Source organism: Nerophis lumbriciformis, linkage group LG37 (genome assembly GCF_033978685.3).
Source record: "Nerophis lumbriciformis linkage group LG37, RoL_Nlum_v2.1, whole genome shotgun sequence".
Lineage (NCBI taxonomy): Eukaryota > Metazoa > Chordata > Actinopteri > Syngnathiformes > Syngnathidae > Nerophis > Nerophis lumbriciformis.
In genome coordinates this window covers 12,890,001-12,908,811 of record NC_084584.2, presented here as the reverse complement: position 1 = coordinate 12,908,811, position 18,811 = coordinate 12,890,001, and the positions used below count along the sequence as shown (strand labels likewise).

The following is an 18,811-nucleotide window of genomic DNA, read 5'->3' as shown; positions in this document are numbered from 1 at the left end:
CACATTAATTAAAAAATGTTCTTTTTGAGGAACCAATAGAAGTTTGGGGAGATTGTGAATAACAACACGCTAATTACACATTAATAACAAAAACTAATGATAAATGACAAACGTTTGGGACAAGTTTGGGGAGATTTTGACGAGATAGGGGGTTGGATGATATCACTAGTCACTAGTCAGAAAATTAATTTTAGACTATAAGTTAAAAACGTTACGGCACAAACGTAGTAGTAAAGAATGGCAGTGTTATTGTCATATTTGCGATGTAAAGAAGGGGTGGTCTCATTGACACTTCCTGTTTCCTGTCATTTTTAACATTTTTCATGTGTGTAGTGTTTATTTGGGTTTAACTTGGCACAAACGTGGACACTCGTGGGCAGATTTTGGGAGCACATGAATCATGAAAGGATGCTCTTTTTGAGGAACCAACTAATACAAGTTTGGGGAGATTGTGAATAACACTTTAATTACACATTAATAACAAAAACTAATGATAAATGAGAAAAGTTTGGGACAAGTTTGGGGAGATTTTGACCAGATGGGGGGTTGGATGACATCACTAGTCAGAAAATACATTTTAGACTAAGTTAAAAACCGTTACGGCACAAACGTAGCAGTAAAGAATGGCAGTGTTATTGTCGTATTTGCCATGAAAAGAAGGGGTGGTCTCATTGACACTTCCTGTTTCCTGTCATTTTTAACATATTTCATGTGTGTAGTGTTTATTTGGGTTTAACTTAGCACAAACGCAATTTTGGGAGCACATTAATTAAAAAATGATGGTTTTTTTGAGGAACCAATAGAAGTTTGGGGAGATTGTGAATAATAACACGTTAATTACACATTAATAACAAAAACTGTAATGACAAATGATAAACGTTTGGGACAAATTTGGGGAGATTTTGACTAGATGGGGGGGGGGTTGGATGACATCACTAGTCAGAAAATTAATTTTAGACTATAAGTTAAAAACCGTTACGGCACAAAAATGGCAGTGTTATTGTCATATTTGCCATGAAAAGAAGGGGTGGTCTCATTGGCACTTCCTGTTTCCTGTCATTTTTTAACATATTTCATGTGTGTAGTGTTTATTTGGGTTTAACTTAGCACAAACGCGGACACTCGTGGGCAGACTTTGGGAGAACATGTGAATGTGAATAACACGTTAATTACACATTAATAACAAAAACTAATGCCAAATGACAAACGTTTGGGACAAGTTTGGGGAGATTTTGACAAGATGGGGGGTTGGATGACATCACTAGTCAGAAAATACATTTTAGGCTAAGTTAAAAACCGTTACGGCACAAACGTAGCAGTAAAGAATGGCAGTGTTATTGTCGTATTTGCCATGAAAAGAGGGGGTGGTCTCATTGACACTTCCTGTTTACTGTCATTTTTAACACATTTCATGTGTGTAGTGTTTATTTGGGTTTAACTTAGCACAAACGCAATTTTGGGAGCACATTAATTAAAAAATGATGTTCTTTTTGAGGAACCAATAGAAGTTTGGGGAGATTGTGAATAACAACACGTTAATTACACATTAATAACAAAAACTGTAATGACAAATGACAAACGTTTGGGACAAGTTTGGGGAGATTTTGACAAGATGATGGTTGGATGACATCACTAGTCACTAGTCAAAAAATTAATTTTAGACTATAAGTTAAAAAACGTTACGGCACAAACGTAGCAGTAAAGAATGGCAGTGTTATTGTCATATTTGCCATGTAAAGAAGGGGTGGTCTCATTGACACTTCCTGTTTCCTGTCATTTTTAACATATTTCATGTGTGTAGTGTTTATTTGGGTTTAACTTGGCACAAACGTGGACACTCGTGGGCAGATTTTGGAAGCACATGAATCATGAAAGGATGCTCTTTTTGAGGAACCAACTAATACAAGTTTGGGGAGATTGTGAATAACACTTTAATTACACATTAATAACAAAAACTAATGATAAATGAGAAAAGTTTGGGACAAGTTTGGGGAGATTTTGACAAGATGGGGGGTTGGATGACATCACTAGTCAGAAAATACATTTTAGACTAAGTTAAAAACCGTTACGGCACAAACGTAGCAGTAAAGAATGGCAGTGTCATTGTCGTATTTGCCATGAAAAGAAGGGGTGGTCTCATTGACACTTCCTGTTTCCTGTCATTTTTAACATATTTCATGTGTGTAGTGTTTATTTGGGTTTAACTTAGCACAAACGCAATTTTGGGAGCACATTAATTAAAAAATGATGGTTTTTTTGAGGAACCAATAGAAGTTTGGGGAGATTGTGAATAATAACACGTTAATTACACATTAATAACAAAAACTAATGATGAATGACAAACGTTTGGGACAAGTTTGGGGAGATTTTGACAAGATGATGGTTGGATGATATCACTAGTCAGAAAATTAATTTTAGACTATAAGTTAAAAACCGTTACGGCACAAACGTAGCAGTAAAGAATGGCAGTGTTATTGTCGTATTTGCCATGAAAAGAAGGGGTGGTCTCATTGACACTTCCTGTTTCCTGTCATTTTTAACATATTTCATGTGTGTAGTGTTTATTTGGGTTTAACTTGCCACAAACGTGGACACTCGTGGGCAGATTTTGGGAGCACATGAATCATGAAAGGATGCTCTTTTTGAGGAACCAACTAATACAAGTTTGGGGAGATTGTGAATAACACTTTAATTACACATTAATAACAAAAACTAATGATAAATGAGAAAAGTTTGGGACAAGTTTGGGGAGATTTTGACAAGATGGGGGGTTGGATGACATCACTAGTCAGAAAATACATTTTAGACTAAGTTAAAAACCGTTACGGCACAAACGTAGCAGTAAAGAATGGCAGTGTTATTGTCGTATTTGCCATGAAAAGAGGGGGTGGTCTCATTGACACTTCCTGTTTCCTGTCATTTTTAACATATTTCATGTGTGTAGTGTTTATTTGGGTTTAACTTAGCACAAGCGCAATTTTGGGAGCACATTAATTAAAAAATGATGGTTTTTTTGAGGAACCAATAGAAGTTTGGGGAGATTGTGAATAATAACACGTTAATTACACATTAATAACAAAAACTGTAATGACAAATGATAAACGTTTGGGACAAGTTTGGGGAGATTTTGACAAGATGGGGGGTTGGATGACATCACTAGTCAGAAAATTAATTTTAGACTGTAAGTTAAAAACCGTTACGGCACAAAAATGGCAGTGTTATTGTCATATTTGCCATGAAAAGAAGGGGTGGTCTCATTGACACTTCCTGTTTCCTGTCATTTTTAACATATTTCATGTGTGTAGTGTTTATTTGGGTTTAACTTAGCACAAACGCGGACACTCGTGGGCAGATTTTGGAGCACATGAATCATGAAAGGCTGCTCTTTTTGAGGGACCAATTAATACAAGTTTGGGGAGATTGTGAATAACACGTTAGTTACACATTAATAACAAAAACTAATGATAAATGAGAAACGTTTGGGACAGGTTTGGGGAGATTTTGACAAGATGGGGGGTTGGATGACATCACTAGTCAGAAAATACATTTTAGACTAAGTTAAAAACCGTTACGGCACAAACGTAGCAGTAAAAAATGGCAGTGTTATTGTCGTATTTGCCATGAAAAGAAGGGGTGGTCTCATTGACACTTCCTGTTTCCTGTCATTTTTAACACATTTCATGTGTGTAGTGTTTATTTGGGTTTAACTTAGCACAAACGCAATTTTGGGAGCACATTAATTAAAAAATGATGTTCTTTTTGAGGAACCAATAGAAGTTTGGGGAGATTGTGAATAACAACACATTAATTACACATTAATAACAAAAACTAATGATGAATGACAAACGTTTGGGACAAGTTTGGGGAGATTTTGACAAGATGATGGTTGGATGATATCACTAGTCACTAGTCAGAAAATTAATTTCTGAGATAGGCTCCAGCGCCCCCCGCGACCCCAAAAGGGAATAAGCGGTAGAAAATGGATGGATGGATGGAAGTTAAAAAACGTTACGGCACAAACGTAGCAGTAAAGAATGGCAGTGTTATTGTCATATTTGCGATGTAAAGAAGGGGTGGTCTCATTGACACTTCCTGTTTCCTGTCATTTTTAACATATTTCATGTGTGTAGTGTTTATTTGGGTTTAACTTGGCACAAACGTGGACACTCGTGGGCAGATTTTGGGAGCACATGAATCATGAAAGGATGCTCTTTTTGAGGAACCAACTAATACAAGTTTGGGGAGATTGTGAATAACACTTTAATTACACATTAATAACAAAAACTAATGATAAATGAGAAAAGTTTGGGACAAGTTTGGGGAGATTTTGACAAGATGGGAAGTTGGATGACATCACTAGTCAGAAAATACATTTTAGACTAAGTTAAAAACCGTTACGGCACAAACGTAGCAGTAAAGAATGGCGGTGTCATTGTCGTATTTGCCATGAAAAGAAGGGGTGGTCTCATTGACACTTCCTGTTTCCTGTCATTTTTAACATATTTCATGTGTGTAGTGTTTATTTGGGTTTAACTTAGCACAAACGCAATTTTGGGAGCACATTAATTAAAAAATGATGGTTTTTTTGAGGAACCAATAGAAGTTTGGGGAGATTGTGAATAATAACACGTTAATTACACATTAATAACAAAAACTAATGATAAATGACAAACGTTTGGGACAAGTTTGGGGAGATTTTGACAAGATGATGGTTGGATGATATCACTAGTCACTAGTCAGAAAATTAATTTTAGACTATAAGTTAAAAACCGTTACGGCACAAACGTAGCAGTAAAGAATGGCAGTGTTATTGTCGTATTTGCCATGAAAAGAAGGGATGGTCTCATTGACACTTCCTGTTTCCTGTCATTTTTAACATATTTCATGTGTGTAGTGTTTATTTGGGTTTAACTTGGCACAAACGTGGACACTCGTGGGCAGACTTTGGGAGCACATGAATCATGAAAGGATGCTCTTTTTGAGGAACCAACTAATACAAGTTTGAGGAGATTGTGAATAACACTTTAATTACACATTAATAACAAAAACTAATGATAAATGAGAAAAGTTTGGGACAAGTTTGGGGAGATTTTGACAAGATGGGGGGTTGGATGACATCACTAGTCAGAAAATACATTTTAGACTAAGTTAAAAACCGTTACGGCACAAACGTAGCAGTAAAGAATGGCAGTGTCATTGTCGTATTTGCCATGAAAAGAGGGGGTGGTCTCATTGACACTTCCTGTTTCCTGTCATTTTTAACATATTTCATGTGTGTAGTGTTTATTTGGGTTTAACTTAGCACAAACGCAATTTTGGGAGCACATTAATTAAAAAATGATGGTTTTTTTGAGGAACCAATAGAAGTTTGGGGAGATTGTGAATAATAACACGTTAATTACACATTAATAACAAAAACTGTAATGACAAATGACAAACGTTTGGGACAAGTTTGGGGAGATTTTGACAAGATGATGGTTGGATGACATCACTAGTCACTAGTCAGAAAATTAATTTTAGACTATAAGTTAAAAACCGTTACAGCACAAACGTAGCAGTAAAGAATGGCAGTGTTATTGTCATATTTGCCATGTAAAGAAGGGGTGGTCTCATTGACACTTCCTGTTTCCTGTCATTTTTAACATATTTCATGTGTGTAGTGTTTATTTGGGTTTAACTTGGCACAAACGTGGACACTCGTGGGCAGATTTTGGGAGCACATGAATCATGAAAGGAAGCTCTTTTTGAGGAACCAACTAATACAAGTTTGGGGAGATTGTGAATAACACTTTAATTACACATTAATAACAAAAACTAATGATAAATGAGAAAAGTTTGGGACAAGTTTGGGGAGATTTTGACAAGATGGGGGGTTGGATGACATCACTAGTCAGAAAATACATTTTAGACTAAGTTAAAAACCGTTACGGCACAAACGTAGCAGTAAAGAATGGCAGTGTTATTGTCATATTTGCGATGTAAAGAAGGGATGGTCTCATTGACACTTCCTGTTTCCTGTCATTTTTAACATATTTCATGTGTGTAGTGTTTATTTGGGTTTAACTTAGCACAAACGTGGACACTCGTAGGCAGACTTTGGGAGAACATGTGAATGTGAATAACACGTTAATTACACATTAATAACAAAAACTAATGACAAATGACAAACGTTTGGGACAAGTTTGGGGAGATTTTGACAAGATGGGGGGTTGGATGACATCACTAGTCAGAAAATACATTTTAGACTAAGTTAAAAACCGTTACGGCACAAACGTAGCAGTAAAGAATGGCAGTGTTATTGTCATATTTGCCATGAAAAGAAGGGGTGGTCTCATTGACACTTCCTGTTTACTGTCATTTTTAACACATTTCATGTGTGTAGTGTTTATTTGGGTTTAACTTAGCACAAACGCAATTTTGGGAGCACATTAATTAAAAAATGATGTTCTTTTTGAGGAACCAATAGAAGTTTGGGGAGATTGTGAATAACAACACGTTAATTACACATTAATAACAAAAACTAATGATGAATGACAAACGTTTGGGACAAGTTTGGGGAGATTTTGACAAGATGATGGTTGGATGATATCACTAGTCACTAGTCAGAAAATTAATTTCTGAGATAGGCTCCAGCCCCCCCGCGACCCCAAAAGGGAATAAGCGGTAGAAAATGGATGGATGGATGGAAGTTAAAAACCGTTACGGCACAAACGTAGCAGTAAAGAATGGCAGTGTTATTGTCATATTTGCGATGTAAAGAAGGGGTGGTCTCATTGACACTTCCTGTTTCCTGTCATTTTTAACATATTTCATGTGTGTAGTGTTTATTTGGGTTTAACTTGGCACAAACGCGGACACTCGTGGGCAGATTTTGGGAGCACATGAATCATGAAAGGATGCTCTTTTTGAGGAACCAACTAATACAAGTTTGGGGAGATTGTGAATAACACTTTAATTACACATTAATAACAAAAACTAATGATAAATGAGAAAAGTTTGGGACAAGTTTGGGGAGATTTTGACAAGATGGGGGGTTGGATGACATCACTAGTCAGAAAATACATTTTAGACTAAGTTAAAAACCGTTACGGCACAAACGTAGCAGTAAAGAATGGCAGTGTTATTGTCGTATTTGCCATGAAAAGAAGGGGTGGTCTCATTGACACTTCCTGTTTCCTGTCATTTTTAACATATTTCATGTGTGTAGTGTTTATTTGGGTTTAACTTAGCACAAACGCAATTTTGGGAGCACATTAATTAAAAAATGATGGTTTTTTTGAGGAACCAATAGAAGTTTGGGGAGATTGTGAATAATAACACGTTAATTACACATTAATAACAAAAACTGTAATGACAAATGATAAACGTTTGGGACAAGTTTGGGGAGATTTTGACAAGAGGGGGTTGGATGACATCACTAGTCAGAAAATTAATTTTAGACTATAAGTTAAAAACCGTTACGGCACAAAAATGGCAGTGTTATTGTCATATTTGCCATGAAAAGAAGGGGTGGTCTCATTGGCACTTCCTGTTTCCTGTCATTTTTTAACATATTTCATGTGTGTAGTGTTTATTTGGGTTTAACTTAGCACAAACGCGGACACTCGTGGGCAGATTTTGGGAGCACATGAATCCTTTTGAGGAACCAATTAATAGTGTATGTCCCAGCAGAATGAGGGCGACATTAAAAACGCGACGATGGCGAGCACCGATCCCAAAACAAAGAGAATCCACCACACACACACACAGCAGTTTTGCAAGGCCACTAAAGTCGTCTACCAGAGCCGCCTGAACCCACTCCACAGCCCCGGGGGGGTCTAACCTCATGCTGTAGGCTCCAGCCCCCAGCTCCTGCCCGATGCCGGAGAGGCTGGCATCGAAGTCGTGCACCAGCCCGGACTCGATGGTGGCGTCGTCGATCTTGAGCACCCAGGCCATGGGCCCGAGCTCCTTGTCGTCGGCTTCCACCTGGGGGGCCGCCAGCTTGCTTGAGGTGGGAGCCGAGGAGGAGGAGGAGGAGGACGGGGACGGGCAAGGCGAGGAAGTCCGCAGCCCAGGAAACTTAGGCACTCGCTGCTTGGCAAGCTAGCCAGGGGAACAGAATGCTTTCTTCCGACACGGGACGGATCTCCATGCCCGCACTGGGGGGCTACATCCTCGGCGGCGATGAACTTGATGTTTCCCCGGAAAACGAGAGAAAAAAAAGACGGTCGTGACTCGGAGAGAGAGAGAGAGGCGAGCTAGCTGTCACATGCTAACTAGCATGCTAGCTTCGGAGAACCATATCAAGCGTTCGCGGCGCTCCAAAATAAAAAACGTTTTTTTAGTTAGTCACGTCAATGTTGGACGGTTAAAAACAAAGTGGCCAACGGGAGTTGGGTGGAGGTAATCCCGGGGTGCATCCCCACCCAAGCTAACGAGCTAACTAGCATCAACTTCCTTTTGCTTTGCTGTGTGATGATGATGATGTCCGGGGAAGGGTGGAGGAGGAGGGGGGTGGGGGGGGGTCCTACTAAAGGCTCGCACGTCCCTCCGGCGCTCCCGGTGCCGCCCCGGCTCGTCCCCCTCTTCTCATAGCGCTGCCCCCGGTCACCGCGTCGGCTCGCCCCGCCGTCCTCGAAGCGTTCAGAGAGACACAAGCGCAGGCATCAACATGGCTCCCCTCCGCCTGTCCTCGACCCGGGGATGCAGGGGGGAGCGGCCAGCCAATCAGGGGCCGAGCGCGTCGCCCCTCAGCCAATCGCGTGCCTTCGCGTCACCCCCCGCGCCCCGCCCACTTTGCAACGACAATACACTCGCAAAAAGTTGACAGCAACTCGCAAACTCGTTAACGCTTCTTATAAAATTCACACGGCCAGCGTAAATAACATGCACAAAAAATAAAATAAAAAAATAAAAAAAATTAACAAAAGATAAAGTTTACCGTGTGTGACTTCCGTCGAGCCTCTGCACGGGAGTTCGGAAGTTCTCGGTGCACGGCTGCCAGAACAACATGGTGTCCCACGCCGGCGGGCTCACTGCCGACCCGGGCCAGTTGTGTGACCCCAACATGAGCTCATGTCCGCGGCGGCGGACGTTGCCTTGCAGGGCCGCAGCGTGGAGGCCCTGCTGCTGCTGCTCCTCCGGGCTTCCGGTCCAAGCTGGTCAATGATTGAACCTTCCGAGCCGCACGGTCAAAGTGTCGCTGCAGACTCCGAGCCATGCTATTTTGGCTCCAGGAGGGGAGGGGGAGACCCGCCTCATTGCATAAGAAACACCCTGCTGACACTGACAACAACACTACTCACCCACTACTAGTGTTATTAAGAATGCTTTCATTCTGCTGCACCGGAACTTCACAAGATGATCTGAACGAGTTCTTTATTTTATCGTAAGCACATTTTGTAAATACACATGAGGGAGGAAGGGTCAGGAGCCAAAATAAGAGTGAAAATGTTACATAAAAGCGAGTTATAATAATAATAAAAGTAGAATTGAGCGGGGGACATGATGTTGGAAGGGAATAAAATCATACATTCCTACACCTTTCTCAGGTGACTGAGGGGGAGGAGCCAAAGAAAAGCATATTCCATTTGAATATTGTAATCATTATAAAATGGGCTACCTTCTGTTGTGTACTTCCTGTCACATGGATTTTGACTCCACAGAATAAAACAAACCAGGCACCTTACTTTTAGGGGAGAAATCAAGTCAACTCGCCAAAATAAAAGTCCAGTGAGCTACTTTTCGGGGAGGGAGAGAGGGTGTGGTAACGCCAATGAGGTGGTGGAGGACGGACATTTCTATATCTTCATAATCCATGAGTGACAACAGGTGGCCAGGTGGAGGATGTATTTGACAAGTGTCACTCGGGGGGAGGATGGGCAGCGGGTTAATGTGTCACTGTCAAGTCCAGACTCAAGTCCACAAGTGTGCCCATGTATTTTAGTTCTTGGCACGCGTGAGCCGACGACGACGACAAAACAGGCGGCGGGGTTGCAGTACCACAAGAGGGCGCCTTCCCCCTATAGGCCCTCGGAGGGGTCGCTGGCGCTGGAGCCTGACTGGGCGCGCTTGATGTAGAGATTCAACAGCTTGAGCTGCGGCACAGAGGGAGGACAAAGGGGAGGCGTTAGGGAGCGTGGCTTTTACTTTGACGACATGTGCCGGCTCGGAGGACCACCTTGCTGCTGGACAGCTGGCTGAGATGCGGTTTGAGGTCCTCCCCGATCACGGCGTAGATGGCCACCAAGCAGAAGACGCAGGCTTTCCTCACGCTGCTCTCGGAGTTGTCATAGCCCTGTGTGAACACGTGGACCATCAGTCCACACCTTCATAACAATATATAATATATACAATACACACACTGCATATGTGTATATATATATATGTGTATATATATATATATATATATATATATATATATATATATATATATATATATATATATATATATATATATATCAGACACCTTCATAACAATATACACTGCAAGTATAATATATATATATAAATATATATATATATATATAATGCAGTAACAGACGCCTTCAAAACAATATGTAATATGTACAAAATACACACTGCAAGTATATATATATATATATATATACATACATATATATATAGATATATATAATGTATATATATATATATATATAATGTATATATACATATATATATATATATATCAGACACCTTCATAACAATATACACTGCAAGTATAATATATATATATAAATATATATATATATATATATAATGCAGTAACAGACGCCTTCAAAACAATATGTAATATGTACAAAATACACACTGCAAGTATATATATATACATACATACATATATATAGATATATATAATGTATATATATATATATATATAATGTATATATACATATATATATACACATATATATACACACACACACACATATATATATATATATATATACATATATATATATACACATTATATATATATATATATAAATATAATATATATACATATATATATATATAATGTAGTAACAGACACCTTCATAACAATATGTAATATGTACAATATACACTGCAAGTATATATATATATATATATATATATATATATATATATATATATATATATATATATATATATATATATATATATATATATATATATATATATAAAATGCAGCAACAGACACCTTCATAACAATATGTAATATGTACAATATACACACTGCAAGTATATATATAATGCAGTAACAGACACCTTCATAACAATATGTAATATGTGCAATATTTACCCTATTTATCATTTTATTCAATGCCGGAACCAATTCCTCGGCGCATTTATTTCCATTTCCATAGTAACGCAAGTCTGACTTTTGACAACATGCGTGTTCCTACTTCCGGAATCAAACAAGTGTTTTCTAATCATGGCAGATCCGGTAAAAAAACAACGAAGACGGCTATTTTTTTTTGACAAATGAAGATTCACGACCTTATCTTTTTGAAGCTGAATATACAGAGGATGAACTACTGCTTCTAGAAGCCAGCACGAAGTAAGGGTGAGACGTTGGAGCAGACAGAAGCCGAGAGAGTGAGGTGAAAGTGACTGGAAATTGAAGCCATGCTATTTCGACAAATGGAGTGCTTACCCAAATAAACCGGGGAAAAACGGCCCCGGCCAGCTGGACCAGAAGCACAACTGTCCATCGAATGAGTGACACTTTGATACTATACATTACACAGGCAGCACGTCATGTGTGTTATTACAACTACAGTGCATACACTGTCTGGTTAGCTGTGTACAAACAAAACATGAAATAATACTTTACAGTTACTGTATTATGAATGTTCATGTTTTTCAGTCAGTACAAATTGGTGTCCTATCGCGGTGTTGTGCATTACAAACGCATTTCGTGTTGATGTAGAAGCCAGCTCATCTCTTGCGGTAGTTAGCTTTTACGGATAATTCCGAAGCATGCCGATGTGTTACTACGCTAGAAAAAGAGTTTGTCAGTGTTCGTTCTTACAATAACAATGTTGCTACAGTTTGGGTATTATACAGGTTACGGAACGTAAATTAAGTATTGTAGACAGTTTTTGAATGCATTTTAAAAGTTATTTAGAATTAATTGGTCCCATTAGCTGCATTGCTAGCTACCAAAAACGAACCGATTCTTAGAATAAAAAAAATAAAAAAAACTTTTGTCTTGTCTCATGATTGTGAACGATAGGCAAAATTCCAAAAAAGTGCACTTCCCTTTTATGTTTGGAATAAAAAAAAAAAAAACCAATTCCAACATATAAATCTTCTGTTGATAGTTTTATTTTTATTTTTTATGTCCTTTTTGTTAAAGAAAACCCTGTTTTTTATGGCAAAAACACAAAATATGCAACAATTTCCCCCAGAGTGGAAGATTAGATGTGAAGTAATTGTAGCCTTCAACAGGTCAATAATTCATGACATTGACTCATTCATTTTTGAACACTGACAGTTTAAATTCTCAATTCCCACTCATAAATGTATTACAAATAAATCATACATCATTTTTTTTTTTTTTACTTCCATCTCTAGAGCAACGTCAGATTTATCCGGTTTATTATATGTTTTCATAATTTTTTTGTGTGTTTTGTTATTTTTATTATGAGAAACAAATTTCCCCAGAAAATATTTCAAAGTGGAATAATTGATGTGAAGTAATTTGAGCCTTCAATAGGTTTTAAAGAAAAAAACAGCCTTTGTTATCAGAGTCAACGATGCAACTTTTCCTCGTTACATTTCACCTTTTTGCTCTTTTATTCCACTTTTTTATGGTTTTTAAAAAGATATATATTTTTAGAATGTGCCGCGGGCCGTTAAAAAAATGATCTGCTTTAAGTGGACTATTTGGGGTAGCACCGCAGTCATCTACCTTTAACAAATCCAAAAATAATTGGCATTGACAAATTGGAAGACAACAGCGCCCCCTTGCCACACCCGCTGGATTAAAGATGTTCTGTATTTCCTCAAACTGGAAAAGATTAGGCTTACATTAAATGGTTGTTCTGCAAAGTTTTCAACAACTGTGGGGTACTTTTCGGAGAAACTGATCTCTAAATTAACTCAGATTATGTGGGCTCTGTACCGAGGATGTCGTTGTGGCTTGTGCAGCCCTTTGAGACACTTGTGATGTCGGGCTATATAAATAAACATTGATTGATTGATTGAGATTGAATAACTATTGAAATGTGGGTGGTTGATGAGCATTTTGTGTGCTTGTGGGTTGCTTTCTTTCTCCAAGGCCATTCAGGAATGCAGATGGTTTTATGTTGACTTCTGTCTGTGGTTTCTTACTTTATTATGTTTGTTTTACTTGTTGGGGGGGAAAAAACAGCACATTTGATGTACAGTCTGTTTGACAATTTGTTTCAATTATGCAAGTGAAAACCATTAAAAAAAGTAAAAAAAAAAAAAGGCAGATACAATATATACACATGATGGAATATTAAGTATACAAAAATAAATAGTGAAGTAGATAACCAATAATCAAGCACCAGCCCTTTTGTACTGCATGAGAAAAGTTTCCCCTTTTTTTCCCTCACACCTTTCTCTCCCTCCTGCAGTACGTTTCTTCTGCCTTCCTGTCAAAACTTCAAATTTTTTTTTTGCTGCTGGGAAATCCAGTTTTTGTCCTTCTTTCCTGATGCCTTACCGGTCCCATTTTGTTTGTTTTGGCTGCTGCAAAAAAGGAGCCCCTCGACAGGCTTCAAAGCGCGGGTCATTAAAGCAGCGCAGTAAGTTTCATGTTTCATCATTCAATCAAGGGATGGACGTGAAGATGACAGAAAAGATTTCTCTGCCAAAAATCCAAGCTTTGTGTGAATATCTAGACAAACAGGAAATTATTAAACACCGTTAATTCCAGACTATAAGCCGCTACTTTTTTCCCCCGCGCTTTGAGCCCTGCGGCTTGTAAGACGGTAAGGATAATTTATGGATTTTTCTATGCTGACGGCCATAATGCAAATAGTTTAATGCAAAGACACTGGAAAGGTGTGTTCTTGTTTATGCTACGGCGCCATCTTTTCAATCAATCAATCAATGTTTATTTATATAGCCCTAAATCACAAGTGTCTCAAAGGGCTGCACAAGCCACAACGACATCCTCGGTTCAGAGCCCACATAAGGCCACATAATCTTTTGGACGAGTTTACTCACTGCAGGGGCTGCTGGGCAATTTTCTGCAGTGTTTCCTGCTGTTTTAAGCTTTGAACCAGAAGTACAAGCGTCGTTCTGTCTTCTAATCGTCCATAGCGTTTCCACTTGTACGGATTCTTCATTCATCACTCCAAGCAACATTTCTAAGTTTTACAATATAACTAAAACTAAACCGTCCCATGTGTGACGTCTGTAGGAGCGTTTTCATGCATATTTGTACGTGCTATCGTAATGTAATGATGCTACTAGCGCCATTAGGATTAGCTCATATGCTAACACGTTTACAAGTGTCTGTGGTAGGATCATCCTCACACAATAGCATTCTTTTTGGATTGTTTCAGTTTCACAAATTCCTCTGCAAACTCACCAAAACGTAAGCATGGAGTTATTGAGTCTGTTTAGCTGATCGGTAGTGGTACGCCAAATAATTACTTGATTTGTTTACATGCTTTTTTTTATTTCTCTTTGCTATTTCGGCTTATTGGACCCTAATTAGAATCAAAACTAAGAATCATCTTTTGATGTGATGTACTTAGTCCATTAGTACACAAATGTGTACTTCATGTTAAGTGACATGCTAATTCTTATTTTTACACTTTTTTCCCCCCAAATTCCATTGTATGTTATACTCTTCTGACACCACCAGATGGCAGTATAAGTGTCCACATAAGCGGCCATAAGACCCCAATTCAGTAGTGTACACAATTTTGGAAATAAGAGCTAAAAGGTGCTGTCCACGCATGTGGCCACTAAGCCTTTATTAAAGTACAGTGTTTAATTGTCCTATATTCAAACAGTGTTACTGTTCAAACTGTGTGTAATGTTACAGTGGCCAAAAACGTAAATATGCTTGTTAAATGCATCATCTGCCTTGTTTTTAATGAATATTTAGGCCTACTAGGATGATGTGGGTCATTATTATGGTGGTACTTGGTGTAAAAAGTTTGAAAACCACTGTAATGGAGTAAATGTGTAAAGAAAAGTACGACAATGTAACACACAAGAAGTTCGCCAACAGCTGCGTAGCAACATTTTAAAGCGCATGCAGCTACTGTCATCTTGTGGCGTTTTTCTTTCTTTCTTTTAGTGTATTTGGAACATGAACACACTTACAGCATAATGCATCACACAATTTCATATCATTTCTCTTTACATCATGTCCGAAAGAGGACAAATTTCACCACACCTAGTGTTTGTGTCAATCATTGGTACTTTAACTTTTAACTTAACTTTAAAAAGGAGTAGGAAGAAGCAAAGCTTATTTGATCCTACCCCTTTCCCACTTCAAAGCGTTTACAAATATATAGAATCATTTACTGACCTTTTTATAGTAAAATGACATCCGTGAATGAGTAATACAGTTTTGTAATATGTAATTAATTAAGTCAGTCATTATTAATATACTGAGATGAAGAATATCTTATTTTCAATAAGGTTGAAAGTATTTCTCATAATTCTTCTTCTTTGTACTTTGTAAGCACTATTCATTTGAACAACCTCTTAAACTGGATCATATCAGTATAATGTTTAACTTCTTTACTTAATCCATTCCATCATTTAATTCCACGTACTGATATGCTAAAGGTTCTAAGTGTTTTACGTGCATACAAATGTTTTTAAAGGGGAACATTATCACCAGACCTATGTAAGCGTCAATATATACCTTGATGTTGCAGAAAAAAGACCATATATTTTTTTAACCGATTTCCGAACTCTAAATGGGTGAATTTTGGCGAATTAAATATTCGCTCTCGGAGCGATGACGTCACAATGTGACGTCGCATCGGGAAGCAATCCGCCATTTTCTCAAACACCGGGTCAAATCAGCTCTGTTATTTTCCGTTTTTTCGACTGTTTTCCGTACCTTGGAGACATCATGCCTCGTCGGTGTGTTGTCGGAGGGTGTAACAACACGAACAGGGACGGATTCAAGTTGCACCAGTGGCCCAAAGATGCGAAAGTGGCAAGAAATTGGACGTTTGTTCCGCACACTTTACCGACGAAAGCTATGCTACGACAGAGATGGCAAGAATGTGTGGATATCCTGCGACACTCAAAGCAGATGCATTTCCAACGATAAAGTCAAAGAAATCTGCCGCCAGACCCCCATTGAATCTGCCGAAGTGTGTGAGCAATTCAGGGACAAAGGACCTCGGTAGCACGGCAAGCAATGGCGGCAGTTTGTTCCCGCAGACGAGCGAGCTAAACCCCCTGGATGTCTTGGCTCACACCGTCCCGAAGATGATCAAGAGAAGAATATCGACCCTAGCTTCCCTGGCCCGCTGACATGAGGGTATGTCTACAGAATATATTAATTGATGAAAATTGGGCTGTCTGCACTCTCAAAGTGCATGTTGTTGCCAAATGTATTTCATATGCTGTAAACCTAGTTCATAGTTGTTAGTTTCCTTTAATGCCAAACAAACACATACCAATTGTTGGTTAGAAGGCGATCGCCGAATTCGTCCTCGCTTTCTCCCGTGTCGCTGGCTGTCGTGTCGTTTTCGTCGGTTTCGCTTGCATACGGTTCAAACCGATATGGCTCAATAGCTTCAGTTTCTTCAATTTCGTTTTCGCTACCTGCCTCCACACTACAACCATCCGTTTCAATACATGCGTAATCTGTTGAATCGCTTAAGCCGCTGAAATCCGAGTCTGAATCCGAGCTAATGTCGCTATAGCTTGCTGTTCTTTCCGCCATGTTTGTTTGTGTTGGCTTCACTATGTGACGTCACAGGAAAATGGACGGGTGTATATAACGATGGTTAAAATCAGGCACTTTGAAGCTTTTTTTAGGGATATTGCGTGATGGGTAAAATTTTGAAAAAAACTTCGAAAAATATAATAAGCCACTGGGAACTGATTTTTAATGGTTTTAACCCTTCTGAAATTGTGATAATGTTCCCCTTTAAATTAGATTTTCCTCTAAGGTTATATTTCTCCTCTTTAGTTGAGAAGAATTGTTGTACATTCTTTAGTAGCAGGTTATAGTTTGCTTTGTACATCATTTTAGCTGTTTGCAATTTCACCAAATCATCGAACTTTAATATTTTTGACTCAATAAATAAAGTGTTTGTATGTTCTCTATAGGGCAGCACGGTGGAAGAGGGGTTAGTGCGTCTGCCTCACAATACGAAGTTGCTGAGTAGTCTGGGGTTCAATCCCAGGCTCCGGATCTTTCTGTGTGGAGTTTGCATGTTCTCCCCGTGACTGCGTGGGTTCCCTTCGGGTACTCCGGCTTCCTCCCACCTCCAAAGACATGCACCTGGGGATAGGTTGATTGGCAACACTAAATTGGCCCTAGTGTGTGAATGTTGTCTGTCTATCAGTGTTGGCCCTGCGATGAGGTGGCGACTTGTCCAGGGTGTACCCCGCCTTCCGCCCGATTGTAGCTGAGATAGGCTCCAGCGCCCCCCGCGACCCCAAAAGGGAATAAGCGGTAGAAAATGGATGGATGGATGGATGTTCTCTATATCCAACATTATGTATCAGTCTAATTGATATTTTTTGTAACACGGTTAACGAATGTAGCGCACATTTGTAGTTATTTCCCCATATTTCTACACAATAACTCAGATATGTAACACTAGCGAGCAGTAGAGAATATGAAGTGACTTTTGGCCCAGGACGTATTTTGCTTTATTCATTATTAAAATGTTTTTTGTATATGTTGTATATTTTGTATATGAGATTTCCAGTTCATTTTATCATCTATTAATACTCCCAAAAGTTTATTTTACCCTTTCAATGTCTACTCCGTCTATTTGTATTTGTGTATGATGCTCTCTTCTACTGTTACCAAATAGAATAATTTTAGTTTTACTGGATTCAAAGATAGTTTGTTTTTGTCAAACCATTTTTTTAATATAAAAAACCCCCCCAAAAACACCAGGAGTTGCCTACAGCCACAGAAATGTTCTTAATTGAACAGGGGGTGGTATTGAAAGGCAGGTGCAACAGGTGAGAGTGCGTACCTGTATGAGTCCTGGCACTATTTCGGGCAAAAGACCGGCGAGGCTCTCGCGAGGGATCTTCTCCACCACCTTGGTCTGCATCTTGATGGCTGCCAGGTTGATGGGGTAGTCGGCCGACTGGATGATGGGACACAGCACTTTGATACACTGTTCCGGACTGATGGACAACGCCAACATGGCCGCCGTCTCCTCCGCCGCTCGTACCACCTGCGGGCGTACCAACATTAGACAGACTTTATTGATCCACAATGTAAATTGTTCCACACAGTAGCTCAGTTACAAGGATGGAAAGGATAACGCACACAAGGGCACAAAAAGAGGGCGAAAACAAAAAGGTATAAAGTAGACAAAAAATGTACCATAGTAGCAATATAAAATATTAGGGGTGTATCGGTACACAAAAATTTGGTTCGGTACGTACCTCAGTTTAGAGGTCACGGTTCGGTTCATTTTCGGTACAGTAAGAAAACAATAAAATATACATTTTTTGGTTATTTACCAAATTTGTAGACAATGGCTTTATCCTTTTAACATCGGGAACACTATAATAATTCTGGCCACGTAAATCAACATTAAACTGCCACAAGTTGTTGCTCAGATTAAATAAAAATGATAAAACTTTTCTTCTACATATAAAAAGTGCAACATTAAACAGTTTCAAGTCAACTCAT

The 18,811-nt window shown here is 38.9% G+C and overlaps 2 protein-coding genes across 24 annotated transcripts in view; both read right to left on the bottom strand.

Moving 5' to 3' along the window:
- ubp1 (upstream binding protein 1) overlaps positions 1-9,172 on the bottom strand; it is a 65,011-nt gene extending 55,839 nt beyond the window's left edge. The window contains exon 1 of one of the 3 annotated variants that reach the window (XM_061931389.1): positions 8,924-9,172. In XM_061931389.1, the coding sequence (XP_061787373.1) occupies positions 8,924-9,051 (128 nt within the window). In that variant the 5' untranslated portion in view covers positions 9,052-9,172. Of the gene's footprint in view, positions 1-7,822; positions 8,812-8,923 lie in introns of those variants that run through there. The other 2 variants (XM_061931388.1, XM_061931390.1) reach the window with 2 other exon arrangements.
- A 171-nt stretch (positions 9,173-9,343) lies between these two features.
- Positions 9,344-18,811, bottom strand: part of clasp2 (cytoplasmic linker associated protein 2) — a 181,597-nt gene continuing 172,129 nt past the window's right edge. For all 21 annotated transcript variants that reach the window (XM_061931367.1, XM_061931376.1, XM_061931368.1 and 18 more), the window contains 3 exons: positions 18,141-18,347; positions 10,163-10,279; positions 9,344-10,079 (listed from right to left, as the gene is read on the bottom strand). In XM_061931367.1, coding sequence (XP_061787351.1) covers positions 10,005-10,079; positions 10,163-10,279; positions 18,141-18,347 — 399 coding nt within the window. In that variant the 3' untranslated portion in view covers positions 9,344-10,004. The remainder of the gene's footprint in view (positions 10,080-10,162; positions 10,280-18,140; positions 18,348-18,811) is intronic.